General features: G+C 43.1%; 1 protein-coding gene across 2 annotated transcripts in view; it reads left to right on the top strand.

Moving 5' to 3' along the window:
• Positions 1-22,932, top strand: part of UGT1A6 (UDP glucuronosyltransferase 1 family, polypeptide A6) — an 86,601-nt gene that overhangs the window by 20,960 nt on the left and 42,709 nt on the right. Inside the window, exon 1 of one of the 2 annotated variants that reach the window (XM_008572262.1) lies at positions 11,274-12,128. The exons of the other annotated variant lie outside the window; for it this stretch is intronic. Coding sequence (XP_008570484.1) covers positions 11,274-12,128 — 855 coding nt within the window. Of the gene's footprint in view, positions 1-11,273; positions 12,129-22,932 lie in introns of those variants that run through there. 2 annotated transcript variants of the gene reach the window in all.

The following is a 22,932-nucleotide window of genomic DNA, read 5'->3' as shown; positions in this document are numbered from 1 at the left end:
CACGCCCTCTCGTGAGGCAGGTTTTGGGCCTGTACTTCTTCCACCTACTGGATCACACGGGCTTAGGATCCAAGCTGTGCGATTGCTCTGGGCTGCAGGTACGTGATGGCTCCTGCAATTGTGACTGGCCCACTTCCTCTGTGTGTGTGTCTGCTACTGACAGGTGGCCTGGCTGAGGCAGGCAAACTGCTGGTGGTTCCCGTGGGGTCGAGCCACTGGTTTTCCATGCGTACGGTTGTGGAGAAACTCATCCACAGAGGTCATGAGGTGGTCTTAGTTACACCAGAGGTGAGTTGGCACATGGGAAAATTGTCAAATTGTACAGTAAAGACTTATTCTATTTCTTATACTCTAAAAGATTTGGACCGCGAGTTCATGGTTTTTGCCAACAGTCAATGGAAAACTCGAGGACAAAGTTTATTTTCGATATTAACGAGTTCGTACAAGACTATTTTTGAACTTTTGTTTTCACATTGTAGGAGTTTGTTTAACGACAGGAAATTAATAGAATACTTGAAGGAGAGTTCTTTTGATGCAGTTTTCCTGGATCCATTTGACATGTGTGGCTTGATTGTTGCCAAGTATTTTTCACTCCCATCTGTGGTCTTCGCCAGGGGAATACTTTGCCATTATCTTGAAGAAGGCACACAAAGCCCCAGTCCTCTTTCTTACATTCCCAGAGGTTTCTCAGGGTTCTCAGATGTCATGACCTTCAAAGAGAGAGTATGGAACCACATTTTCCACTTGGAGGAGCAATTCTTTTGCCCCATTTTCTTGAAAAGTGCCTTAGACATTGCCTCTGAAGTTCTCCAGACACCTGTGACAGCATCTGATCTCTTCAGCCACACATCCATTTGGTTGTTACGAACTGACTTTGTTTTGGACTATCCCAGACCTGTCATGCCCAACATGTTCTTTGTTGGTGGCATCAACTGCCATGCCTGCAAGCCACTGCCTCAGGTGAGTTATCCCTCCTTTAGTACATGAAGAATAATCTGGCTTGAACATTGAACAAAAAGATTCCTTTCTGAGGTGTTCTATCATTTGTAGATGTCAAATTTGGGATTTCTTTGTGGATTAATGAATTATTTAGTGCCAATCCATTAAATTGTGGGTTAGCATATTTTCTAGAGCTACCCTCATTGAATGTATGTGTATACAGTTGATGTAACTGTATGTCATCTTCATGCTGCATTTTATAATACTGTTTTTGGAAAAATGCTGGAAATCACAATAAGAAATGAAACTCTCCTTTTTGCTAATCCTGTGCTACCGCTGTTTTGAAATTTTCTCTCTCTATTCTAACTTCTTCACCTATTTTATTAAAATAAAATCTAGTGTCAGGCTGGACATATTATTGTTCTTCCCTTTGCATTTTCCTCTTGCCAGTTAAGCATATACATGTTCATAGGCCAAGATGCAGCAGATGCGACTTGCTCTTTTAACAACCGCATTAAAGTTTTTTCAGCCAACCTATATGATAGATATGTAGACTCTTCCACTTTTTGTTTTTATGAACTGGAGTGTAGTAACATCCTTAGATACTTCTTCACTTTCTTGTATTTCCACATTCGTGCTCTTATCTCAGTAGGCCAGAGTCCTAGGAGTAGGGTTGCGGGGGTAAATAACATGCACACACTTTAATAAATTCGCCCAGGTGTTTTCAAAATATGGAACAAGAGCATGTGAACATGTGAGTTCTGGTTTTTCTACACACTTTGTAGCTCCAGATGTTGTCAAACTTTGAATTTTTTGTTTTCTGGGCAAAAAGTTCTGTGTAGCTGCTTCAGTTTTTACTTTCTCTTTTATATTTATGAAAATAGGTCAATATGTAATTCACAAAAGAGGAAATATATATCAAAATATCTATTTTTGGCCTTTTGCATTTCCTCTGTTGTGAATTATATATTCACATTCTTTAACCGTTTTTTAATAGGGCTATTTGTCTTTTTATAAGTAATTGCTACAATCCTCCTGAGTACTAGGAATACTAACAGTTAGCTTTTCACATGTGCTGCAAATCTTTCTTCCTTGGCTGTTCTTCATCTCTTCTCATACAGGATTTTTACTTTTGGGTAGTCAAATTGGTGAACTTTTTCTTTAATAGTTTCTGGATTTTGATTTCTTTTGGTCTTCTCAAGCCTGAAATATATAAACACTTTCTCCATATTATGTTTTAGTGTTTTTAATTCTTCTAATGTTGACAGTATTTTTTACAATGAGAACTTCAATCTATACAGTGTAAGGATCTAAATCTATTTTTTAAATCAATGGATAGTTCATTATCCCAACACCATTTAGTATAAATCCATTCTTCAGTCATTGAGTTGAAATGCATCTGCATCATATTTTAATTTTCAATATTTCTTTGCAACTGCTTATGAACTCTCAGTTTTATCCCACTGACTTAGCTATCCATGCAACAACACTATATTTTGATTATATGAGCTCTATCGTAAGTTTGAATGTTGGGAGGGCAAACCCCATAATTGTTGTTCTATCCTTTTAAATTTTCTTGGTATTCTAAAACTTATTGATTCTGATAAAATTACAAGTTGTTTTGTCTAGCTCTAAAAAATAAAGATAAATTATTATGGCTGTGTTAATATTATAATAAATGTTGATTCTAGAAAGATTAGCATACTTTTGCTATTAAGTCTTGCTATTCAGGAATATGTATCCCTTTTTATTTACTCATATTTTGTTTTATGTCCTTCAATAAAATTTTCCTGTTTATATAAACATTTTATCTTTGTTATTAAAATTTATTCCCAGACATGTTGCTATTTTTGAAACTAATGTGCACAAGGCATTTTTCCATTTCTGTTAAAAGCTGGTTATTGGTAATTAAAATACATTAAAATTAAAATAAAGTAAATTGATTAAAGTAAATTAGTTTATATACATTTATCTTAGATGTAGCCATATCACTGATTTCTCTCATTAGTTTGTAAGATTTATGAGGTGTACAATATCATCATCAAATAATTCTCTGCTGAAATAATTATACCACTCACTTTGCTTTATTGGAGCATATACGTGCAAAACGTTATTGAATAACATGGCTATCGAAGCCAGCTTAACTGAGATTTGGTTACTTGCATTTGAAAAAATCTTAACAAATACAAGGTAAGACTCTTGGCAAATGCACAGTCACTATATTCACATAAAACACCTGGTGTGTTATCTCGGTATAGTATTTTATTAGAAACAGACTATGCATTTTGAATGACTCCTTCACCTCTGTTCCTCAGGCTTCTGTTTTCTCAGACCCCAGCTTGTGTGCAGTGCAAAAGGCATGGGCTGGCAGGCCTCACGTGAGCGGGTTCTGGTGTGCGTGACTAGCGCTGGGCGAGTCTGTTTGTGTGATTCTAGGAACTTCCTCCCACTGGGAAAGCCTAGTTTCCACACCCAGAAGTGTGTGTAACCTGGGTACCTAGTACTTATGATTGGTGTCTGAAGTGGGGCCAGTCTGTGGGAGGGAGGCCTTAAACTTTGGGGTCTGCACTAACCGTGGTTAGTGTCAGAATTGGATTGAATCCAGCGGGTTCTGGAGAATTGGTCAGTGAGGGAGAAAATCCGCACACATGTGGTCCCAGAAGTGTGGTTCTGTGTTGTGGGGGTAGAGTCCTATATTAAAAAAAAAAAGGCATTTGCTTTCCTTATACATGTGTAAATAGAGCTGATGACCAACTTCTCAAAAAGGAACTCATGGTGCTCTAAGTGTCCCCATTTCCTCACTGAATCCCACCAGCTGAAAGGAAAATGAAGTGTGAGAATTCAGTGCGTAGGCAAAGGACAGCTAGTTCATTCATTCCGGAAACATTCACTGAGGTCTGTTAAATGCCAAGCATCCTTCTACACACTGGGGATCCAGCAGAGGACAAGACAACATAGTCTCTGTCGTCAGGGTGCTCCATTAGTTGGACAAGACACATGATAAATAAACAGTAGGTTAGATGGTGATGAATAAGGTGGGAAGGGGTTTCAGAGTGATAGGCTGGGCTATTTCTTAAGGTGTTGTTCAGGGCAGATCACTTTAGATGACACTGACCAAACCTGGAACGAAAGGAGGACTAAGCCGTGTGGACGTCTGGGGCAGAGTTGACATCTTGGTTTCTGTCATCATCTAGAGCAGCAGTTGGGACACTATAGCACTCAGGCCAAATCTAACCTGCTCCTGATTTTACTGATAAAGTTTTATTGGAAAACAGGCATGCCCTTTTGTTCATTGTTGTCTGTGGTTGCTCTCCTGCTACAATGGTAGCAGATCAAATGGTAAAGATCAAATGGCCTGCCTAACCTAAAATATTTATTATTTTGTCCTTTACAGAAAAATTTCCTAATCTGTAATGTAGAGCAGAGGTTCTCAAAGTGTGTCCAGGAATGCTGAGCAATCCCCGAGACACTTTTGGGTATATGTGAGGTCCAAGTATGTTCATAATAGTACTAGGACATTATTTGCCTTTTCCACTCTTGTCTTCTCATGAGGGTACAGTAGTGTTTTCAGAGGTTACATGGTGTGTGATATTGTGAGGTTGAAGGAAGAAGCACATAGAAAATCTGGCTCTCACCTAGGAAGCCAGACATTGAAGGGAGTTGCAGAAATGTGAAAAAATGTCACTATTCTGACTCATTTTTATTTATTTTGTAAAATATAGCAGGTCACAAGCTGCTGGTGGCTCCTCAGGTTGGAAGCCACTGGCTTAGTATGAAGGCTATAGTGAGCTTCTCAGTGCTGGGGGCAATAATTTGTGGTGTTGGCACCAGAAATCAATTTGCTTTTCTGAGAATCCACATACGATACAAGAAAAATGTATCCTGTGCCGTATGACCAAGAAGAGATGGAGAATTGTTATGGAGAACTGTTACGGCTCCTTTGGAAACCATCACTTTGCTGGAGATCATTTCTGACTGCTGTTCTGAAGCAGTGAGGAATAGCTGACTGTTGCAGACATGTATTTCATCAGCTTCCAGAGCCTCCCGAAGGATGCAGCCACCCTGGACTTCGTCAAGGAGAGCAAGTTTGATGCTCTTTCACAGACCCGGCATTACCCTGCGGTTTCATCCTTGTGTAGTACGTGGGTCTGCCCTTGGTGACCTCTTCAGGGGCTTCCTGTGCTCCTCACCCTATGAGAGCCATGCACACCTTGGAGCCCTGTCACGGCCACAGCTCTGGCTTCGGGAATGAGCAGATCCTCTGTGCCCAGCCTGAGCTCGGTCTAGGAAACCTCCCCTACTGGCCCCAGGGATCCTTCCCGTGTCCCCATTATATTAGCAGAGCAAGAACATGGGTAGGAGCTATAGGAAACTCAGCTGTGTGGTTGTGGCATGTGGTGGCTTACTTCTGAGTGTTCATTTCTCCCTCTGTGAAATAGCAGCACACACAGGAGAACTCTGAAAACTGCAAACGCAACACAAGTGAGACAGGGCTTTTTACATCTAGAACAATAGGGTTGAGGGTCCTCAGACAGGATGCAGCCCACATCTCTCTCAGTACAGCGAGAAGCTCAGAGGTGAGCAAAGCCCTTCTAAACATGGGGTGTGGTGTGACTGCACAGGGCGCATCTGCATGAAGCTGGCCCTGGCAGAGGGAAAGGGAGAGCTGGGAAAGCAAGAGAACCAGGCTGTGACCTTGCACCACCTCAAGGGTGTGCCCTGTGCCATGTGCTAGGGAGATGGTGCCCTTTGGAAGTGTTCAAGCCAGTGACCCTGAAAAAAACATTCTGTAAAGTTAAGCATTAAATACGGGCAGAGGTCTAGTGTAATAGCTGTTTCAGTCCTATTGGTCTTTCAGCTGCAGCAGACGTGGTCATAGCAAATGGCCACTAATCTCACCATGGTCTGGGTTCATGAGGGTGTCCAGGCTGGCATGGTGCTGATGGCTTTACAGTGGCTTAGCAAGATTTCTTCTAGGGGTTTTCAAACCTTAGGGTAGGAGTGCAGATGGGAGGTGGAGTAAATATGTGAAAAGAAGACTTGGGGGATTAGTGTTGCTTCCCTGCCTCTGCACATCACTTTAGACACATATCCTGGCCCACCCCCACCTCCTCAAAACTGACCCGTCATGCAATCCTGGAACCTCCGGGCTGGTAGTAACTGTGAATCAGAATACCGTGCAATGATTTCAATCCCACATTTATCATTTCTAGTTTGCCATGTAAACCTATTATCATATAGTTTTCTCTGCGGCCTAATCTGAATTTGTTTATGAAAAAATGGTGGGCACTCAATATGAATGTCCTCAAGGAAGGATGACGTGTCACCCTTTAAAACAGTGATTGTGGGGTTATAAGCATTCTGAGTTTGAGGACTCTACATCGTATTCTCTTTTAGGTATTTTTATTTCTATTGTGATATATGTAGGCACTTTTAAATTTAAAGTTCAGGGCCAGCCCGGTGGCACACTGCTACAGTGCGCCGCTTGGGAAGCGTGGCGGCGCTACCACCGAGGGTTCGGATCCCACATACGGACCGGTTCCCACTCACTGGCTGGGCGAGGCGCGGGAGCGACGCCGAGGGTTGCGATCCCGTTGCCGGTCCTGGTCCAGTGCGGGGGCGACACTGAGGGTTGCGATCCGTTGCTGGACACGGAAAAAGACAAAAAAAAAAAAAAAAAAAAAAAAATTTAAAGTTCAAATTTAAAAAAAATACATATCAGGATGTGAATGAAATATTATTAGAATTAAGTATTTGTTAATGTTTCTAGTAATATGTAGGCCTTTGTATGGTAGATTTTTCTATCAACTCAGGAAAGTTGTTTGTTTTTTTCTTTTCTAATTACATTATATGTTCTCAAAATGCTCCATTTCAGTAATATATTTCTGCCTTCTAATAATTTTATATACGTGTGTAGCTACCACCACATTGAAGACATGGACCACTCCATGAGCCAGTAGCTTCCCTTGTGTCCTGCTCCATTACCTAATACGTGCCCCCAGCCTTAGGCAACCACTGACCTGGTTTCTGTCATTGGATAATAGAGTTGTCTTTCTAGAGTTCGTCTGAATGGAATCACACCAGCAAGGATGGAAAACGTGCATGTGTACTGTACTGTGTCTGGAGTCCTCTAGTCTTTTTGGATTCGTCCATGTTCCTGCGTGTGTCACTATTTCATTCCTTCTTAGTTCTGAGTAGTATCCCATCGCAGAGATACAGCACCGTTTGCTTATCTGCTTTCCTATTGATGAACATGTGGGTGTTTCCAGTTTTTTACTATTGAGAATAAATCTGCTAAGAATATTTGTGTACAAGTGTTTCTGAGGATATCCGGTTGTGGTTTTCTCGGGTAAATATTTAGAAGTGGGGATGCTGGGGCCCATGGTAGGTGTATGTACAACTAAGTAGGAAATGACCACACTGTTTCTCAAAGCAGTTACTGTTTTGCCTTCCTAACTGCGATGTGTTAGAGTTCTCATTGCTCTGTGTTCTGGCTGACACTTGCGCTTTTGCATTGTATTCATTCTAATGGGTGCGTAGTGTAATTTCATCATGGTTTTAATTCTCAATTCTTTTATGACTGATGCTGATGAACATACTTTCATGTGCTTATTATCAATGCACATCTTTAAAAAGTGTCCCTTCAAATCCCCTGCTTATTTTTTTAGGTTTTCATCGTATTTTTGGGTCATGAGAGTTCTTTATGTATTCTGCATACAGATCCTTTGTCAGATGTGCTTTGCCAATGTTTTTTTCTGGTGTGTTGCTTAGATTATTACATTTTTAAAACTATATCTTTCAAAGAGCAAAAGTTTAAGATTTTAATGAAGTTCAATATGGTAATTTGGGGGGGGTTGTACTTTTGTGCAAATAGTCTATCTAAACATTCTTTCCTTACTTGATGTGTGAAGATTGTCTCCTATGTTTTCTTCAAAAATTTAAGTTTTTCTTTCTATGTTGAGGTCTATGGGATTGGCAGAGGTGAACATTGTTAGTAGGGGGCAGTCTGGAAGGATGCTTTTTTCTCTCTCTGGACTCTTCTGGGGTGACCTCTGTGACACCATGGCATCAATCACAACCACATGCAGGTGGCTCCAAGTCTACTTGAGCAGCCCAGACCCCTCCTTGCTGCAGAACCTGAAGCCGATGCCTCGCACATCCCCTCCTGGAGTCTCCAGACACCAGAATGTGTGCAAGCTTCTTTCTCCTTACAGTCCTGATCTGCCCAGGCCCCTATGTCTGACGGGACCACCATTACCCAGGTGGCCAAATCTCCCCAGGGTGTCTGATGTGCAACTAGAAATCAGATGACACCAATATGTAGACAGAAAGTCACTGCATGAATTTAGAACAGGGAGAGCCCCTTTCCTGTGACAATGTCAGTCTAGCAGCATGTTCCCACCCTTACCCTGTGCTCATTAGCAGGCTGTTTACTGGGCATAGACATTTTAATGGGGTTGAGGAATAGCTCAGGGGCTGAGGTGTTTCTCCCACAGCTAAGCATCCCTCTCTCCTGCCCTGAGTGCTCACAGCTCCCAGGGGACCGTCCTCCCTGGGCAGCTGGGGATGCCCTGCAGACTCGCCTTCTCTTTACCGTTCCAGCCTGTGCCGCTCTCCAGCTGCTAGCGCCCCCTGGTGGGAACTTTCATTGACTGCATCTCCATCTGTTCTGTCCCTGAAGAAGGGGCTGAGGCTTTGATTCAGGCCCTGCCCTCTGCAGAAACAGCCTCAAGAGCTGACCTGTGTCGATCTAAGTCTTTTGCAAGAGGGATATTTCAGGAATAGAAACCTTGCAGGTGCCATATCTCCTTCAGTGGCTGCCCTGGCCTTCAGGATGATGCTCAGTCCTCCAGCTAAGCACACAAGGCCGGGATGGCCTGGCCTTTGTTTGGGGGTTAAATAGTGACCCCCATCCCCATTAGTGTTGAAATCCTAAACCCAAGTGCCTGAGAATGTGACCTATTTGCAGATAGGGTCTTACAGAGGTAATTAAGTTAAAACGTGGTCGTTAGGGTGGGCCCTAATCCAATGTGACTGGTGTCCTTTTATAAAAAAGAAATGTGGATGCAGAGCCAGATATGCATGGAGGGAAGACCACGTGAAGACACTCAGGGACTGGAGTAACCCAGCCACCAGCCAGGGAACTGTGAGGGATGCCAGCAGATGCCAGAAGCTGGAGGGGCAGGGTAGGACACCCCCTAGAGCCTTCAGAGGGAGGGCCACCCTGCTAACATCTTGATTCAGACCCCCACCCAGCCCCAGAGCAGTGGGAGAAGAAATGTATGACCCAGACGTGCAGTCCTCGTGCCTCCTCCTGGAGCCCTGGGCCACGTGTGTGCTCCACTTTCCCTCCACCCCCTGCCACGGCCACACACTTGCTGTCGCTCTCCAGCCCGTGCAGGTCCATTCCCCACGTGCTTCCTGCCACTCCATGCTCCGTGCGGGCAGCGGGGCTTCATGACATGTGAGAGTGAGGGTTGGGGGCTCGGTGTGCACCCCCTCTGCTCGCCCTCCTGCAAGAAGCCACACTGGTGGGCGACTCATGCATGGCCACTGTGCCCCCTTCATTCCTCCGGGCGTGGAGTCTCTGGTGCCTGGAGACACTGCCTTGCGCGTTGTGTGAACATTTTGCAGAGGTTGTCAGCGCTATCTGTGGCAGCACTGGTGTGACAGCAACATCTGTATGATGAGAGCTGACATGTTTCTAGGTGACTTTTAAGACTGTTCTGGGTCAGGTTAAAAATCTCAGTGAGGTTTAGTTCGGCATTGCATCAAATCTGTAGCTTACTTTGGGACAAAATCAAGATGTTATAAAGTTAAACCTTTGTTGTGTGCCTCTTGATCTATTCTAGCCTAGATTTTTTTCCTCTAATTGGAGCATGGCAAAGCCCAGCGCCTTTCAGTCCCCTGGGAATGCTGAGTCTTCCTATTTGGCATGTGACACCTGGTGATGTTGGGCTGTGGACAGGAAGATCTTCACAGTTAGAGCTGGAAACGTTGCCCTGGTGCCACCCTCCCCGCTGCGTCCACGGCAGGCACTGCTGTCCCGGTAAGAGACAGCAGAGTTCTCAGCACAAGGAGGGGTCCTGACTCCAGGAACTTGCTGCTTCTACCGCGAGATAAGGTGGTGGCTGGAATCTCAAATGCCAGCTTCCCTTACTACTGAGCCCAACAGCAGCTGCGACTGCATCAACAACCTTAATGTCCTGCTGTCCCAGCCGTCCTGTTCCGGCCACTCTCATGCTTTCACATGCTCTAATTCGAGGGCACAGGCAGTTTTGGTCTATAGACGCAAGTCCTTTTGCTTGGCTCTTGGTAGACGTTACTGGGTGATGGAAACGAGAGGATTTGACCAGCAGGTAGTAGGACAGAAAGTGAGCCTTTGTAAAAACATGCTTTATGTGTCTGGGACACAAGAGGAGCCAGAAAAAGAGCAGAGAGCTGCTGTTGGGGAGGAAGTAAGAGAACCAGGATTCTGGAGCCAGCCTACAAGAAAGGGTTAAACCCAAACCCTCCCTGCACACTGGGTGCTGGCATACATACGGCGCGTCTTGGCATGCACACATCTGCCCGGCGGTGGACTGTTTTGTCAAGGTGGATCTCTAGTGGGCGTAACTTCCTTCCCAAGGGAGGATTCAGCCTCGCTGGCCATAGCAGACTGACCCAGGATTTGTCAACAAACCTCTGCGATGGTCCATGTAGGAGCCTTGTGAATCTTATTTTCGGTTTTCAGAGGCCCCAGAGAGTTTGGAAATGAAACAAGAATCCTTCTTGAAATTGAACAAGACAAGCAACAATGCCTGTGATAGCAGATACTCTCATTGTCAGCAACCCCACTGCCAGGGGGTGAGGTCAGTGCTAAGGGCCTTGCAGTCTTTCCTTGGAGCTTGCAATGCCAATCCCTTTCTGGCAAAGGAGGCTTTGGTGGACTGACAATAAATATTCAAATTTTGCCTTTGAAAAATTCCCAAAATACAATCTTTATTAACTTTACTTCCCTTTTCATTTCTCTGATTCCTCAAATGCAAAAGCACTGCTTAATGATTCTGCCTCTAATCCCACTTTACTGCAGTACAGGCGTGATCTCTCGCCAAGGCAAGGTCACGACGTACTCTTGTCTGGAAAACACACAAGTAGATGTCTCAGCAAATGCTGCTCATTTATTATTATTATTGTTATTATTTTGAGGAGATCATTGGCAGTGAGTGTAATTTTCTATGAATGTATGAATACACGCCCTCTCGTGGGGCAGGTTTTGTGCCTGTTCTTCCACCTACTGGATCACACGGGCTTAGTATCCCAGCAGCGGAATTGCTCTGGGCCGCAGGTACGTGATGGCTCCTGCACTTGTGACCGGCCCCCTTCTTCTGTGTGTGTGTCTGCTGCTGACAGGTGGCCTGGCTGAGGCAGGCAAACTGCTGGTGGTGCCCATGGATGGGAGCCATTGGTTTACCATGCGTCCGGTTGTGGAGAGACTCATGCATAGAGGGCACGATTTGGTCTTAGTTACACCAGAGGTGAGTTGGCAACTGGGAAAATTGTCAAATTATACAGTAAAGACTTATTCTATTTCTTATACTCTAAAGGATTTGGACCGCGAGTTCATGGTTTTTGCCAACAGTCAATGGAAAACTCGAGGACAAAGTTTATTTTCGATATTAACGAGTTCGTACAACACTATTTTTGAACTTTTGTTTTCACATTGTAGGAGTTTGTTTAATGACAGGAAATTAATAGAATACTTGAAAGAGAGTTCTTTTGATGCAGTTTTCCTGGATTCATTTGACATGTGTGGCTTGATTGTTGCCAAGTATTTTTCGCTCCCATCTGTGGTCTTCGCCAGGGGAATATATTGCCATTACCTTGAAGAAGGTGCACAGAGCCCCAGTCCTCTTTCTTACATTCCCAGAGGTTTCTCAGGGTTCTCAGATGTCATGACCTTCAAAGAGAGAGTATGGAACCACATTTTCCACTTGGAGGAGCAATTCTTTTGCCCCATTTTCTTGAAAAGTGCCTTAGACGTTGCCTCTGAAATTCTCCAGACACCTGTGACAGCATCTGATCTCTTCAGCCACACATCCATTTGGTTGTTACGAACTGACTTTGTTTTGGACTATCCCAGACCTGTGATGCCCAACATGTTCTTTGTTGGTGGCATCAACTGCAATCCGTGCAGCCCACTGCCTCAGGTGAGTTATCCCTCCTTTAGTACGTGAAGAATAATCTGGCAATTGAAGAATAATATGGCAATTGAACAATTGAACAAAGACGTTTCTTCCTGAAGTGTTATTTGTCATTTATAGGTGTCACATTTGGGATTTCTTTTTGGTTTAATGAGCTATTTAGTGCTAATTCATTTAGTTGTCAGTTGGCACATTTTCTAGAGCTGCCCTTGTTGACATGTATGTGTATACGGTTGATATAACTGTATATCATCTTCAGGCTGCATTTTCAATACGGTTTTTGGAAAATTACTGAAAAACACATTAAGAAATTAAATCTTCCTTTTTGCTAGTCCTGTGCTACCCCTGCGTAATGTTCTGGAATTTTCTTTGTCTATTATAACTTCTCCCACCTATTTTATAAAGGTAAAATCTCGTGTCAGGCTGGACATATTGTTCTTTCCCTTGCATTTTCCTCTTGCCAGTTAATCATAGACGTGTTCATAGGCCAGCACGCAACAGATGTGACTTGCTCTTTTAACAGTTGCATAAAAGTCCTTACTCTGAATGCATTGTTGTTTTTTCAACCAACCAAAATAGATAGATATTTAGGCTTTTTCCACTTTTTGCTTTTATGAACAGGAGTGCACTAACATCCTTAGATACTTCTTCACTTTCATGTATTTTCATATTCTTGCTCTTATCTCAGTAGGCCAGAGTCCTAGGAGTAGTGTTGCTGGGGTAAATAACATGCACGTGTCACATTTTAATAAATTTGACAGGAAGCTTTCAAAATATTGAACAAGAGTATGTGAATATGTGAGTGCTGTTTTTCTACACACTTTGTATCTCTAGATGTTGTCAAACTTTGAAGTTTTATGGGCAAAAAATTCTGTGTAGCTGCTTCAGTTTTTACTTTCTATTTTATATCTATGAAAATATCTGAATACATAATTCACAAAAGAGAAATATCTATATATTATATATATATATCAATATATCTATTTTTTGCTTTTCGTATTTCCTCTTTTGTGAATTACATATTCACGTTCTTTAACCATTTTTTATAAGGCTATTTGTCTTTTTGTTACTAATTGCTACAATCCTCTTGAGTACTAGGAATACTAAGTTAGATTTCACATGCGCTGCAAATCTTTCTTCCTGGGTTGTTCTTCCTCTCCCGTCATACAGGATTTTCAGTTTTGGGTAATCAAATTGGTGAACTTTTTCTGTAATGGTTTCTGGATTACATCTTTAAGTCTTCCCAAGCCTGAAATATATAAACATTTTCTCCATATTATGTTTTAATGTTTTTTGGTTTTTTTTTTCCAAAAAGATGACTGGTAAGGGGATCTTAACCCTTGACTTGGTGTTGTCGGCACCATACTCTCCCAAGTGAGCCACGGGCTGGCCCTTATGTTTTAATGTTATTAATTCTTCTAACGTTGACAGTATTTTGCTTTTACAATGAGAAGTTCCATCTATACAGTGTAAGGATGTAAATTTACTTTTTTCTCAATGGATATTTCATTGTCGCAATGCCATTTAATAAAAAAATCCATTCTTTACCCATTGAATTGAAATGCATCTTTAGCATATTTTAAATTTCCATATTAATTTGCATCTGCTTATGAACTGTCAGTTTTATGCCACTGACTTATGTATGTATTCATGCACCAGTACCATATTTTGATTATACCAGCTTTGTAGTAAATTTGAATGTCTGAGAGGACAAACCCCATAGTCACTATTCTTTTTTCTAAATATTCTTGGTGCTTGTTACATCTTATTCCCTCTGATAAAATTTAAAATTGTTTTGTCTAGTTCCAAAAAATAAAAATGAACCACGAGGGCTTTTTAAATATTAAATTAAATGTTTTTATTAATTCTAGAAATATGGGCATGCTTTTGCTGTAACATCTTCCTATTCAGGAATATGTATTTTCTTATGTCCATCAATAAAATTTTGCACTTTATGCAAGTGTTTTATCTTTCTTATTAAAATTTATTCCTAAGCATTTTATTATTTTTGAAACTATTGTGCACAGGGCACATTTTCCATTTCTATTTGGAACTGGTCATGGGTCATTAAAGTACATTAAAATTAAATTAAAGAAAATTAATTAAAGTAAATTCGTTTTGCACATTTACGGTTTATGTAGCCATATCACTAATTTCTCTCATTAGCTTGTAAGATTTATTAGGTGTACAGTATCATCTGCAAATAATTGCCTGCCCCAAATTATATACCACTTATTTTGTTTTATTTTGGCATATGCCCTCAAAACCTTGTTGAATAACATGGTTGTTATAGCCAGCCTAACTGAGATTCGGTCACTTACAATTGAAAAAGTCTTCACAAATACAAATTAAGATTCTTGGCAAATGCTCAGTCACTAAATTCAGATGAAACACCTGTTGTCGTATGTCAGTATAGTATTTTATTAGAAACAGACTTTGCATTTTTACCTATTGTTCTGGCTTCTTACAAGATTCAGTAGACTTTGTTAGTGCTAGGATTTAAATGTGTTGGAAACATAATCCCCAGTGCATCCGTGTTGGGAGTTGGGGCATAATAAGAGTGGTCAGGTCATGAGGGCATATACTAATATTGTTAGGAAGTAGGTTTATTAGCACCCAGAGTGTGCTTGTGATAAAAGCGAGTTCAGCCCCTTCTTGCTGTCTTGCACACGTGGTCTCTCGCCCTTTTGACTTCTGCCGTGGTATGATGCAGCAAAAAGGCCCTTGCAAGATGTAGACCCTTGATCTTAGACCTCTCAGCCTCCAGAACAGTGAGACAAATAATCTGTTGTTTGTAAATTACCCAGTCTGTGGTATTCTGTTATATCAGCAAAAACCAAACTCAGACAGTAACAGAATAATATTCTCTCATATACTGACAGATGTTTGCTGAAAGAATGACTTTTCAGCCATTTGATCAAAAAGTCAAATGGTGCTCTTTGTCAAAAGCAGGGAGACTACAGATTCAGGCCTGTCAAAATTAGGCATGGCATTCTGCTCTTGGCAAGACCAGGCAAGGAGATGCAAGTTGCAGGACTCTAAGAGGCTGAGCCTGGTCAAAGGACTTCTCTCCTCTTTATCCTCTGTCAATTACAGAGCCAAGCACCACCCAGGCGTTGTCTGCACCCTCACCCTCTACCCAGGGGTGGGGCCCTGCAACTTCCTGAACTGACAACGAGTTCAGTGTGGCTTAGTGGGTTGCCCATAGAAGTTTAGGGATGTAGAAAGCTATATATGATCCTATGCCACCTATTATATATGGATATCTATAATTTGAAACATATATATACTTTTATATATGTTCAGTTATATATATATAAATATATAAAATATATGCTTTTATACTTGTATATCTATTCAAGGATATATAGGCAGAAAGTTTTTATATATGTGAAAAATTATATATTTATGTATATATTTGTAAATGTCAATGCAAAGTAAGCAAAATTGTGAAAGAAGAATTCAGATCCTGTAGAAGGCCCTTTGACAAAGAGCCTTGGATCCAGCAGAAGTACAGAATTAAATTTTTACCAGATTACTTTATGGACATTGTATGTTCCTCCTTTCTTGTTTCAGATGGGCAGGCTATCTGCTGGAAGAGCATACTGTCTGTTGTACCTTGTTGGGGAACAGGAGTCATAGTGTGAATCTCATCTGTCCGATGAGAAGAAAACATTGCCTCATGATAGAGTGTGTGTTTGTGTGCAGTGTCTCAGGCCCTATGTACGGGACTTCCCTGAGGGCCTACTATAACAAAAGTTTCTTACTTCTATCAAGGGGAATTGTATTAGGGATATAATTAAATACTTTCACAGGGATGGCCGATCATAATTTAGGAAAACATTGAAAGAGTTTAAATGAAAAAAAAATCAGTCCGTTTCAACTTTTGGAGAGTTCCAGGAGAATTGATTACTAGGTCCAGCTGGTCTCCAATCCCTCAGCAGACGTGAGTGGGCTTGGTGGTGGTGCAGAACGACATGCAGTGGGCTCTTATTTCATTACTCACAATTAAAGGTCCTTCAGATAACAAACATCTACTGAGAGGCTCTGTGTGCCTGCCTGAGTGCAGGGGTTATGGTCATAATCAGTAGACATGGCTTTGCCTGCAGGAAGCTGGCTGTCTAATGGAAGGCGGACCTTGATCAGTTACAAGCTGTGAAACACACTTTGAAACAAAAGTAAAGGGTGTGGATGGAACTGATAAAGGGGCCTTGCCAGGTGAGGAGTAGCTGAGGGAGCAGAGTGCGAAGCAGAGCACGTGGCAGTGGCAATGTGAAGACAAATGTCATGAATTCCTTCATGTTTGGAACCCATGTGTTCTTCCCCTTCCCCCTGTCACAGGATCTCTTTACTCTAGTGAACATGAGCATTTGGAAGTCCCAGTTTATTTCTCTTCTGAGAAGTCCCTTTGTCCTGGCTTATTTAGTGCTCAGTGCCCCTCCCCACTGCCCTGGGCTCTTGGGACCACCACCCATGTCGCTGCAAGCCCCCGTGAGAAGTCAGAGACACAGGCCACTGCAGATGTCCGGCAGGGCAAGCCATACTTCCCTGCACTGTCCTGTCCCAACTAGGGGTGATTCAGGAACATATTGGACCTGTCCCGGGTCAGAGGACACTGACTTCTGCAGCCCCCTCCCGACAGCTCATCAAATGGATTACATGGCCCCCAAATCCCACATCACACATGCTGTCCATGTAACTTGATGAGCTGAACATAAGGCATTAACTGACATGTAGATGTGTTTTTATAGCTATTTAAGAAAATATTTATTAATTTTACCTTTACATATTAGTATGCTCGATTCAGCAAGTTTCCATTTTGATGTGTCAAACATTTTGCAGGTCTTTTGAAATCTCATAGGTCCTAACCCTACTACTTGTGGGTTGTGGGTGGCTGAAGGTTCCGGAATAGTGAGCACCCAAGAAGTCAGCCCCTCCACAGGGTCAGCTTTCCAGACAGCCCCCTACTTCGCACGTGACATCACCCCCATTGCCCACTGTAGGTCTCCCCTCTGCTCACCATGCCATGCGTGCTCCATTCTCTTTTTGGGAAATCTGTTCCTTATCCGCAGGGATTGGTTTCATCCTAGGATCTCCCTCCTTCCCCCGCTGGTATCTCTCCCAACCCTGAGTCATCTGGTCTGCCTTAATCTCTGAGGAAAAGTGGCCTTTGCCTGGACACTCAAGTGAATGGTGACTCCTGAGGACACCCTGAGTCCCACAGAACAATGAATTTTTCCTGGCTGTGTTTGCGGAGCCAGGCCTGTGCTTGGAATGGCCCCTTCAGTCCTGTTCCTCAGGCTTCTCCTTTCTTGTGCCCCAGCATGTCAGCAGTGCCCAAGGCGTGGGTGTTGAGCCAGTTCTGGTGTGCGTGACTAGCTCTAGGTGAGTCTCCTCTCATGATTATGTGAACTGCCACTCACTGGGACAGCCTAGTCTCCACACTCATCATCCTGTCGACTTAAATTAGGCTGTCAAGGCAGAAATAATTTTGTAAAGTTGATTGGGAGCCCAATGTGAGGATTGACCCAGGAAACACCATCTGACAGAGTTGAGGAAGTGCTCCAGAATTTATTACAAATAACAAATGATTTACAGACAGAAAAGCCCAAGGACAGCAGAAACAGAACAAAAAACAGATTGATCATTTCAAAGTTACTTTCCTTGTAAGGTGGGGATAGAGAGACAGATCTATAGGGTACTTTTGCCTGTCAGTTTTGGGTAACAATTAAAGCAGAGGGAACCTCATTATCATACGTATTTAAATTTAAATTGGCCTCTGTGGGAAATTGGCTGTTACCTCTTTCTACTGACTTTTCAAGTTAGACCACAACCTAAGCCCCTGGATTTAGCAGAGGTGGCTCCATTCTGGTTTTTAGTCTGGTCTACTGCTATCCAGTGCAGAAATGAGTCCAAAAGACTGGCCTCCAATAATTTTTATTTAACAATCTTCTGGGACCTCCCTCAGCAGTGTGGCCAGCAGGCAGGGCAGACAGGACCCTCCCTCCCTGGGCGTCAGCTGAGAAACCTGAAGCTCAGGAGCAGGGGCAGTCCCCAGGGTGATGGGTGGCCGGGCTGGAAGCAGACGCCAGGCCTTCTGACTCCTACTCCAAGGCTCTCACTGTGTGCTGGCGAGACTTACACTTGTGAAATCTGATTGTTCTAAAGACAAGTAACATATTACATGTTCTGATATTATGATACATGAAAAGTAATATGGTCTTTGTGTGCATTTCTTGGCCAGAGCTCCTAAAAGCCTTGTAACTCCCTGTGTGATGGAAGAAAGAAGGGTCAATGGAGCCTTTTTTGTTTTTCATAAGAATCGCCTCTCAACCACCCCCGAGTTTATGTTAATGGAATAACCTGGAAAGTCCCTAAGGATGGGGGCTGGTTGCCAGGGGAAGCAACCTTGTGATTAGAGGGAGGGGAGGAGACGGGGTGCAGGTTGAGTTGGTCACCAAAGGCTAATGATTTAATCTGTCACGCCTATTGCACAATGAAGGCCACAGAAAAGCCGAAGAGCACAGGGCTTGGAGGGCTCTGGTGTTTGTTGAGGGGGTGGAGGGTGGCCCGCCTGGAGAGGGTGTGGGAGCTCCGCGCCTCTCTGTGCTCTTCTCGCCCTTTGTGCTTCTTCATCTGGCTGTGAGACTGTAGCCTTTGTGACATCCTGTGTCATAAACCTGTAACCCAGTGAGTAAACGGTTTTCCTGGGTTCTGTGAGCTGTTTTAGCGAATGATGGAACCGGAGAAGGGGTGTGTGGGAACCTCTCATTTGTAGCGAAGTCAGACAGAAGTGTGTGTAACCTGGGTACCTAGTACTTGTGATCGGTGTCTGAAGTGATCCGACTGTGAGACTGTAGCCTTTGTGACATCCTGTATAGTAAACCAGTAACCACTAAATAAATGGTTTTCCTTTGTTCTGTGAGCTGTTTTAGCAAATGATTGAACTGGAGAAGGGGTGTGTGGGAACCTGTGATTTGTAGCCAAGTCAGACAGAAGTGTGTGTAACCTGGGTACCTAGTACTTGTGATCGGTGCCTGAAATGGGGTCAGTCTGTGGGATGGAGGCCTTAACCTGTGGGGTCTGCACTCACCCTGGTTAGTGTCAGAATTGGATTGAATCCAGCGGGTTCTGGAGAATTGGTCAGTGAGGGAGAAAACCTGCATACATGTGGTCACAGAAGTGTCATTCTGTGGTAAGTGAGAGTATAGTCCTTATACACATGTTAATCGAGTCAGTGATCAACTTTACAAAAATGACACATTATTCTTTAAATGCTCCTATTTTGTTAGTGAATCCCACCATTTGAATGAAAAATGGAAATGAGGTGTGAGGATAAAATGGATAGGCAAACCAAAAGCTACTTCATTCATTCAGCGAACATTTACTGAGGCATCGTTCTAGGCACTGGGGATCCAGCAGAGAACAAGTCAACATTGTCCCTGCTCTCAAGGTGCTGCCCTTAGTTGGACAAGACACATAATAAACAACAGGTTAGATGATGATGAGTAAGGAGGGAAGGGGCTTCGGAGTGAGGGCCGGGCTGTTTGATGTTGGGTCAACAGAGAAGGTCTCATTCAGATGACAATGACCAAATCTGGAAGGAAGGGAGGGACCAAGCCACATGGATAACTGGGGTATAGTTGACATCTTGGTTTTTATCATCATCTAGAGCAGCAGTTGGGACACTATAGCCCTTGGGCCAGATCTAATCTACTCCTGATTTTACAAATAAAGTTTTCTTAGAACACAAACATGCCCATTTGTTCAGTGTTGTTTGTGGTTGCGCTCCTGCTACAATGGTAGAGTTGAGTCATTACCAAAGAGATCAAATGGCCTGCCTAACCTAAAATATTTACTATTTGGGCCTTTACAGAAAAAGTTTCCCAATCCCTAATGTTGAACAGAGGTTCTCATAGTGTGTCCAGGAATGCTGGGGAATCCCTGAGACCTTTTAGGGCTGTATGTGAGGTCCAACTATTATCATAATAGTATTAAGACATTATTTACTTTTCTCATTCTCATCTTCTCATGAGGGTACAGCATAGTTTCCAGAGGACACATGCTATGTGATATTGTAACAGATTGAAGGAAGAAGCACATGGAGTCTGGCTCTCACCCAGGAAGCCAGACATTGAAGGGACTTGCCAAAATGTAAGTCAGTTTCACTCTTCTGACTAATTTTTATTAGTTTTTAGAAATATAGTTATTTTTCAAAAAAAGTTAATTATGTTAACTTATTATGGACTTATCTTGAATATGTTAATGAGAAAGTATTTTTTAAATGTGTCAGTTTTAATTTCTAAAATATTCCATTTATATAGACATAACTTCCATAAATAGGAGCTTTTGGGAGTCTTCAATCATTGTGAAGAGTATAAAGGAGTCCTGAAATCAAAAAGCTGGAGAACAGCTGATCTAGAATGAGTGGATTTTATTTTTGCATCTGAGGCTGCAGGAGTTACAAAAAATGCCCTTCCCATAGGCAGCGGGCCTCAGCTTCCCACCTGTAGAAGGATGGCAGAACCTGACTTCTGGGGTGTGTATTGCCTGAGGTGATGGATGGGTTGTATGGGTTGAGTAGGGTCCTCCAAAAGACACATTGAAGTCCTAACACCCAGTACTGCAGAATGTGACTTGATGTGGACATAGCATCATTGTAGATGTAACCAGTCAGGATGAGGTCTTTAGGTCGAATCCTAATCCAGTAGCACCAGTGACCTCATAACAAGGGGAAATTTGAACACAGACACACACACAGTGAGAATTCTGTGTGGAGATGAGAGCAGAGATTGGGGTGGCAGGAGAGATTGCCACCAGATGCTAAGGCGGAGGTCTGGAGCAGAGCCTTGGAGGGAACCACCTCTGCTGACATGTTGGTGTCAGACTTCCAGCCTCCAGAGCTGATGTTTAGGACACCTGGACTGTGGCACTTTGTGGAGGCAGCCCTAGAAACCAAGACATTGGGCCATTGTTTTGTAAGGCAGAAAGTGCTCTGCAGGAGTCAGGGTACTGCGGCTAGAGCCACCTTCTCTATGTTTCAGCCTCTGGCTGGTCCAGTTGCTGACATCCGAATACCCTGTCACCCTGCTGCCTTCACACTGTTTATAGTTCCACATTTTCTTGCATCTTTACTACCTTCTCTTCTGCGTCCTTTTGTTTCTCCTGTGCTCTGTCGTTTATAGGGCAGGGCTAGATCTTTCACTCATTGAGATTTTTCAGGAGCTACATTTTGGCTACCATAATGGCCCGCAGTTCATACCACAGAACCCAGTCGCCTGATAAGAGCCAGAGTGACCACACTGAGGGACCAGTTCTCAGCACTCATGTGAATTAATTTGGATAATTCTTGCATCAACTGGAGGACGTACTGATCCAACACCCGTGTAACATTTGCAGTAATTGAGGCACAGAGCACTGGCATCACCCATCTAGGAAGGGGCAGGCTGACTCTAAAAACTCACATTCCCAATCATAACGAAAGTTGAAATTGTGGTCTTAGAGCATATACCCATCAGGACTAGATTTGGCTGCATGTAACAGAAAGCCCCCAACAACAGTGGGGGTAGGAAATTATCTCTACTCCTTTCTTTACCCACTTGTCCTCCTGCAACATACCTTTTAATTCACCCATGGAGTGGGTGGCTCCACTGTGGTGTTTTGAATGTTAAATTTGTCACATGCTAATGCTTCCTTTCTGTTGTAAGAAAAGTTGACAAGAAAGTGGAAAAGCATTGACAGCTCTTCATCCATGGACATCTGGAGAGGAGCCTGGAGAGTTCACATTAGAGGGCTATGGGCACAGGGGTCCCTCCAGGTTGTCCTCACACTGGTGCTGTGACTCTTCAGAGAGGGAGAGGCAGATGGGTGGAGATTAAGAGAACAGTAAACCTAGAAGATCAGGAGAAATTTGGCAAGGGGTCTAATTGGTCCAAGTTAGCTATGTGGTTAAAAACAGTTACATATTAATATAGGTTCTTTTATATCAAAGGGGAAGATTCAGAGCAAGGGAGAAGTAGCAGGGTGTGTGAAAGGCAAAGGCTGGTTTAGGGAAAAAATCTAGTAGCCTTGTGGTTTAGGGCATGTAAGCTACTTCTTATTGTTGTTACTCTAACTTCCTGATAGATGACCTGCCTTCTTGGTGCATTTCAGAGAGTTTCTGCAAGGGTTTTCTTCTTAGCATTTTGGGGCATGGTTGTAGGTGACAAGCTGCTGGTTGTCCCACTGAATGGAAGCCATTGGCCTCGTATGAAGGATATAGTTGGATTTCTCAGTGCCAGGGGGGTGACATTGCAGTGCTGGCACCAGAAGCCAATATGCTTTTGAGTGAATCCAAATACTATGCAAGAAAAATATATCCTGTGCCCTATGACCAAAAAGAGCTGAAGAACCATTTCTGCTCCTCCGGAAACAATCACTTTGCTGAGAGATCATTTCTAACTGCTGTTCAGACAGAGTACAGGAATAGCATGATTGTTCTTGAGTTGAGCTTCATCAACTGCCAGAGCCTCCTGAAGGACCGTGCCACCCTGAATTTCCTCAAGGAGAGTAAGTTCAATGCTCTTTTCACAGACCCAGCCTTACCCTGTGGTGTGATCATGGCAGAGTACCTGAGCCTACCCTCTGTGTACCTCTTCAGGGGCTTCCCATGCTTGTTCACCAGAAGCCCAAACCCCATGTCCTACGTTCCCAGGTGTTACACAGAGTCCTCACACCACATGACTTTTCCCCAGTGGGTGGCAACTTCCTGGTTAGTTTGTGGGAGAATTATCTGTTTCATTGTCTGTATTCAAAGTGTAAAGACCTGGCC

Source organism: Galeopterus variegatus, unplaced genomic scaffold (assembly GCF_000696425.1).
Source record: "Galeopterus variegatus unplaced genomic scaffold, G_variegatus-3.0.2 Scaffold769, whole genome shotgun sequence".
In the NCBI taxonomy this organism is placed as follows: Eukaryota; Metazoa; Chordata; class Mammalia; order Dermoptera; family Cynocephalidae; genus Galeopterus; species Galeopterus variegatus.
The sequence above is the reverse complement of the archived record's forward strand: the minus strand, read 5'-3'. Positions and strand labels throughout refer to the sequence as shown.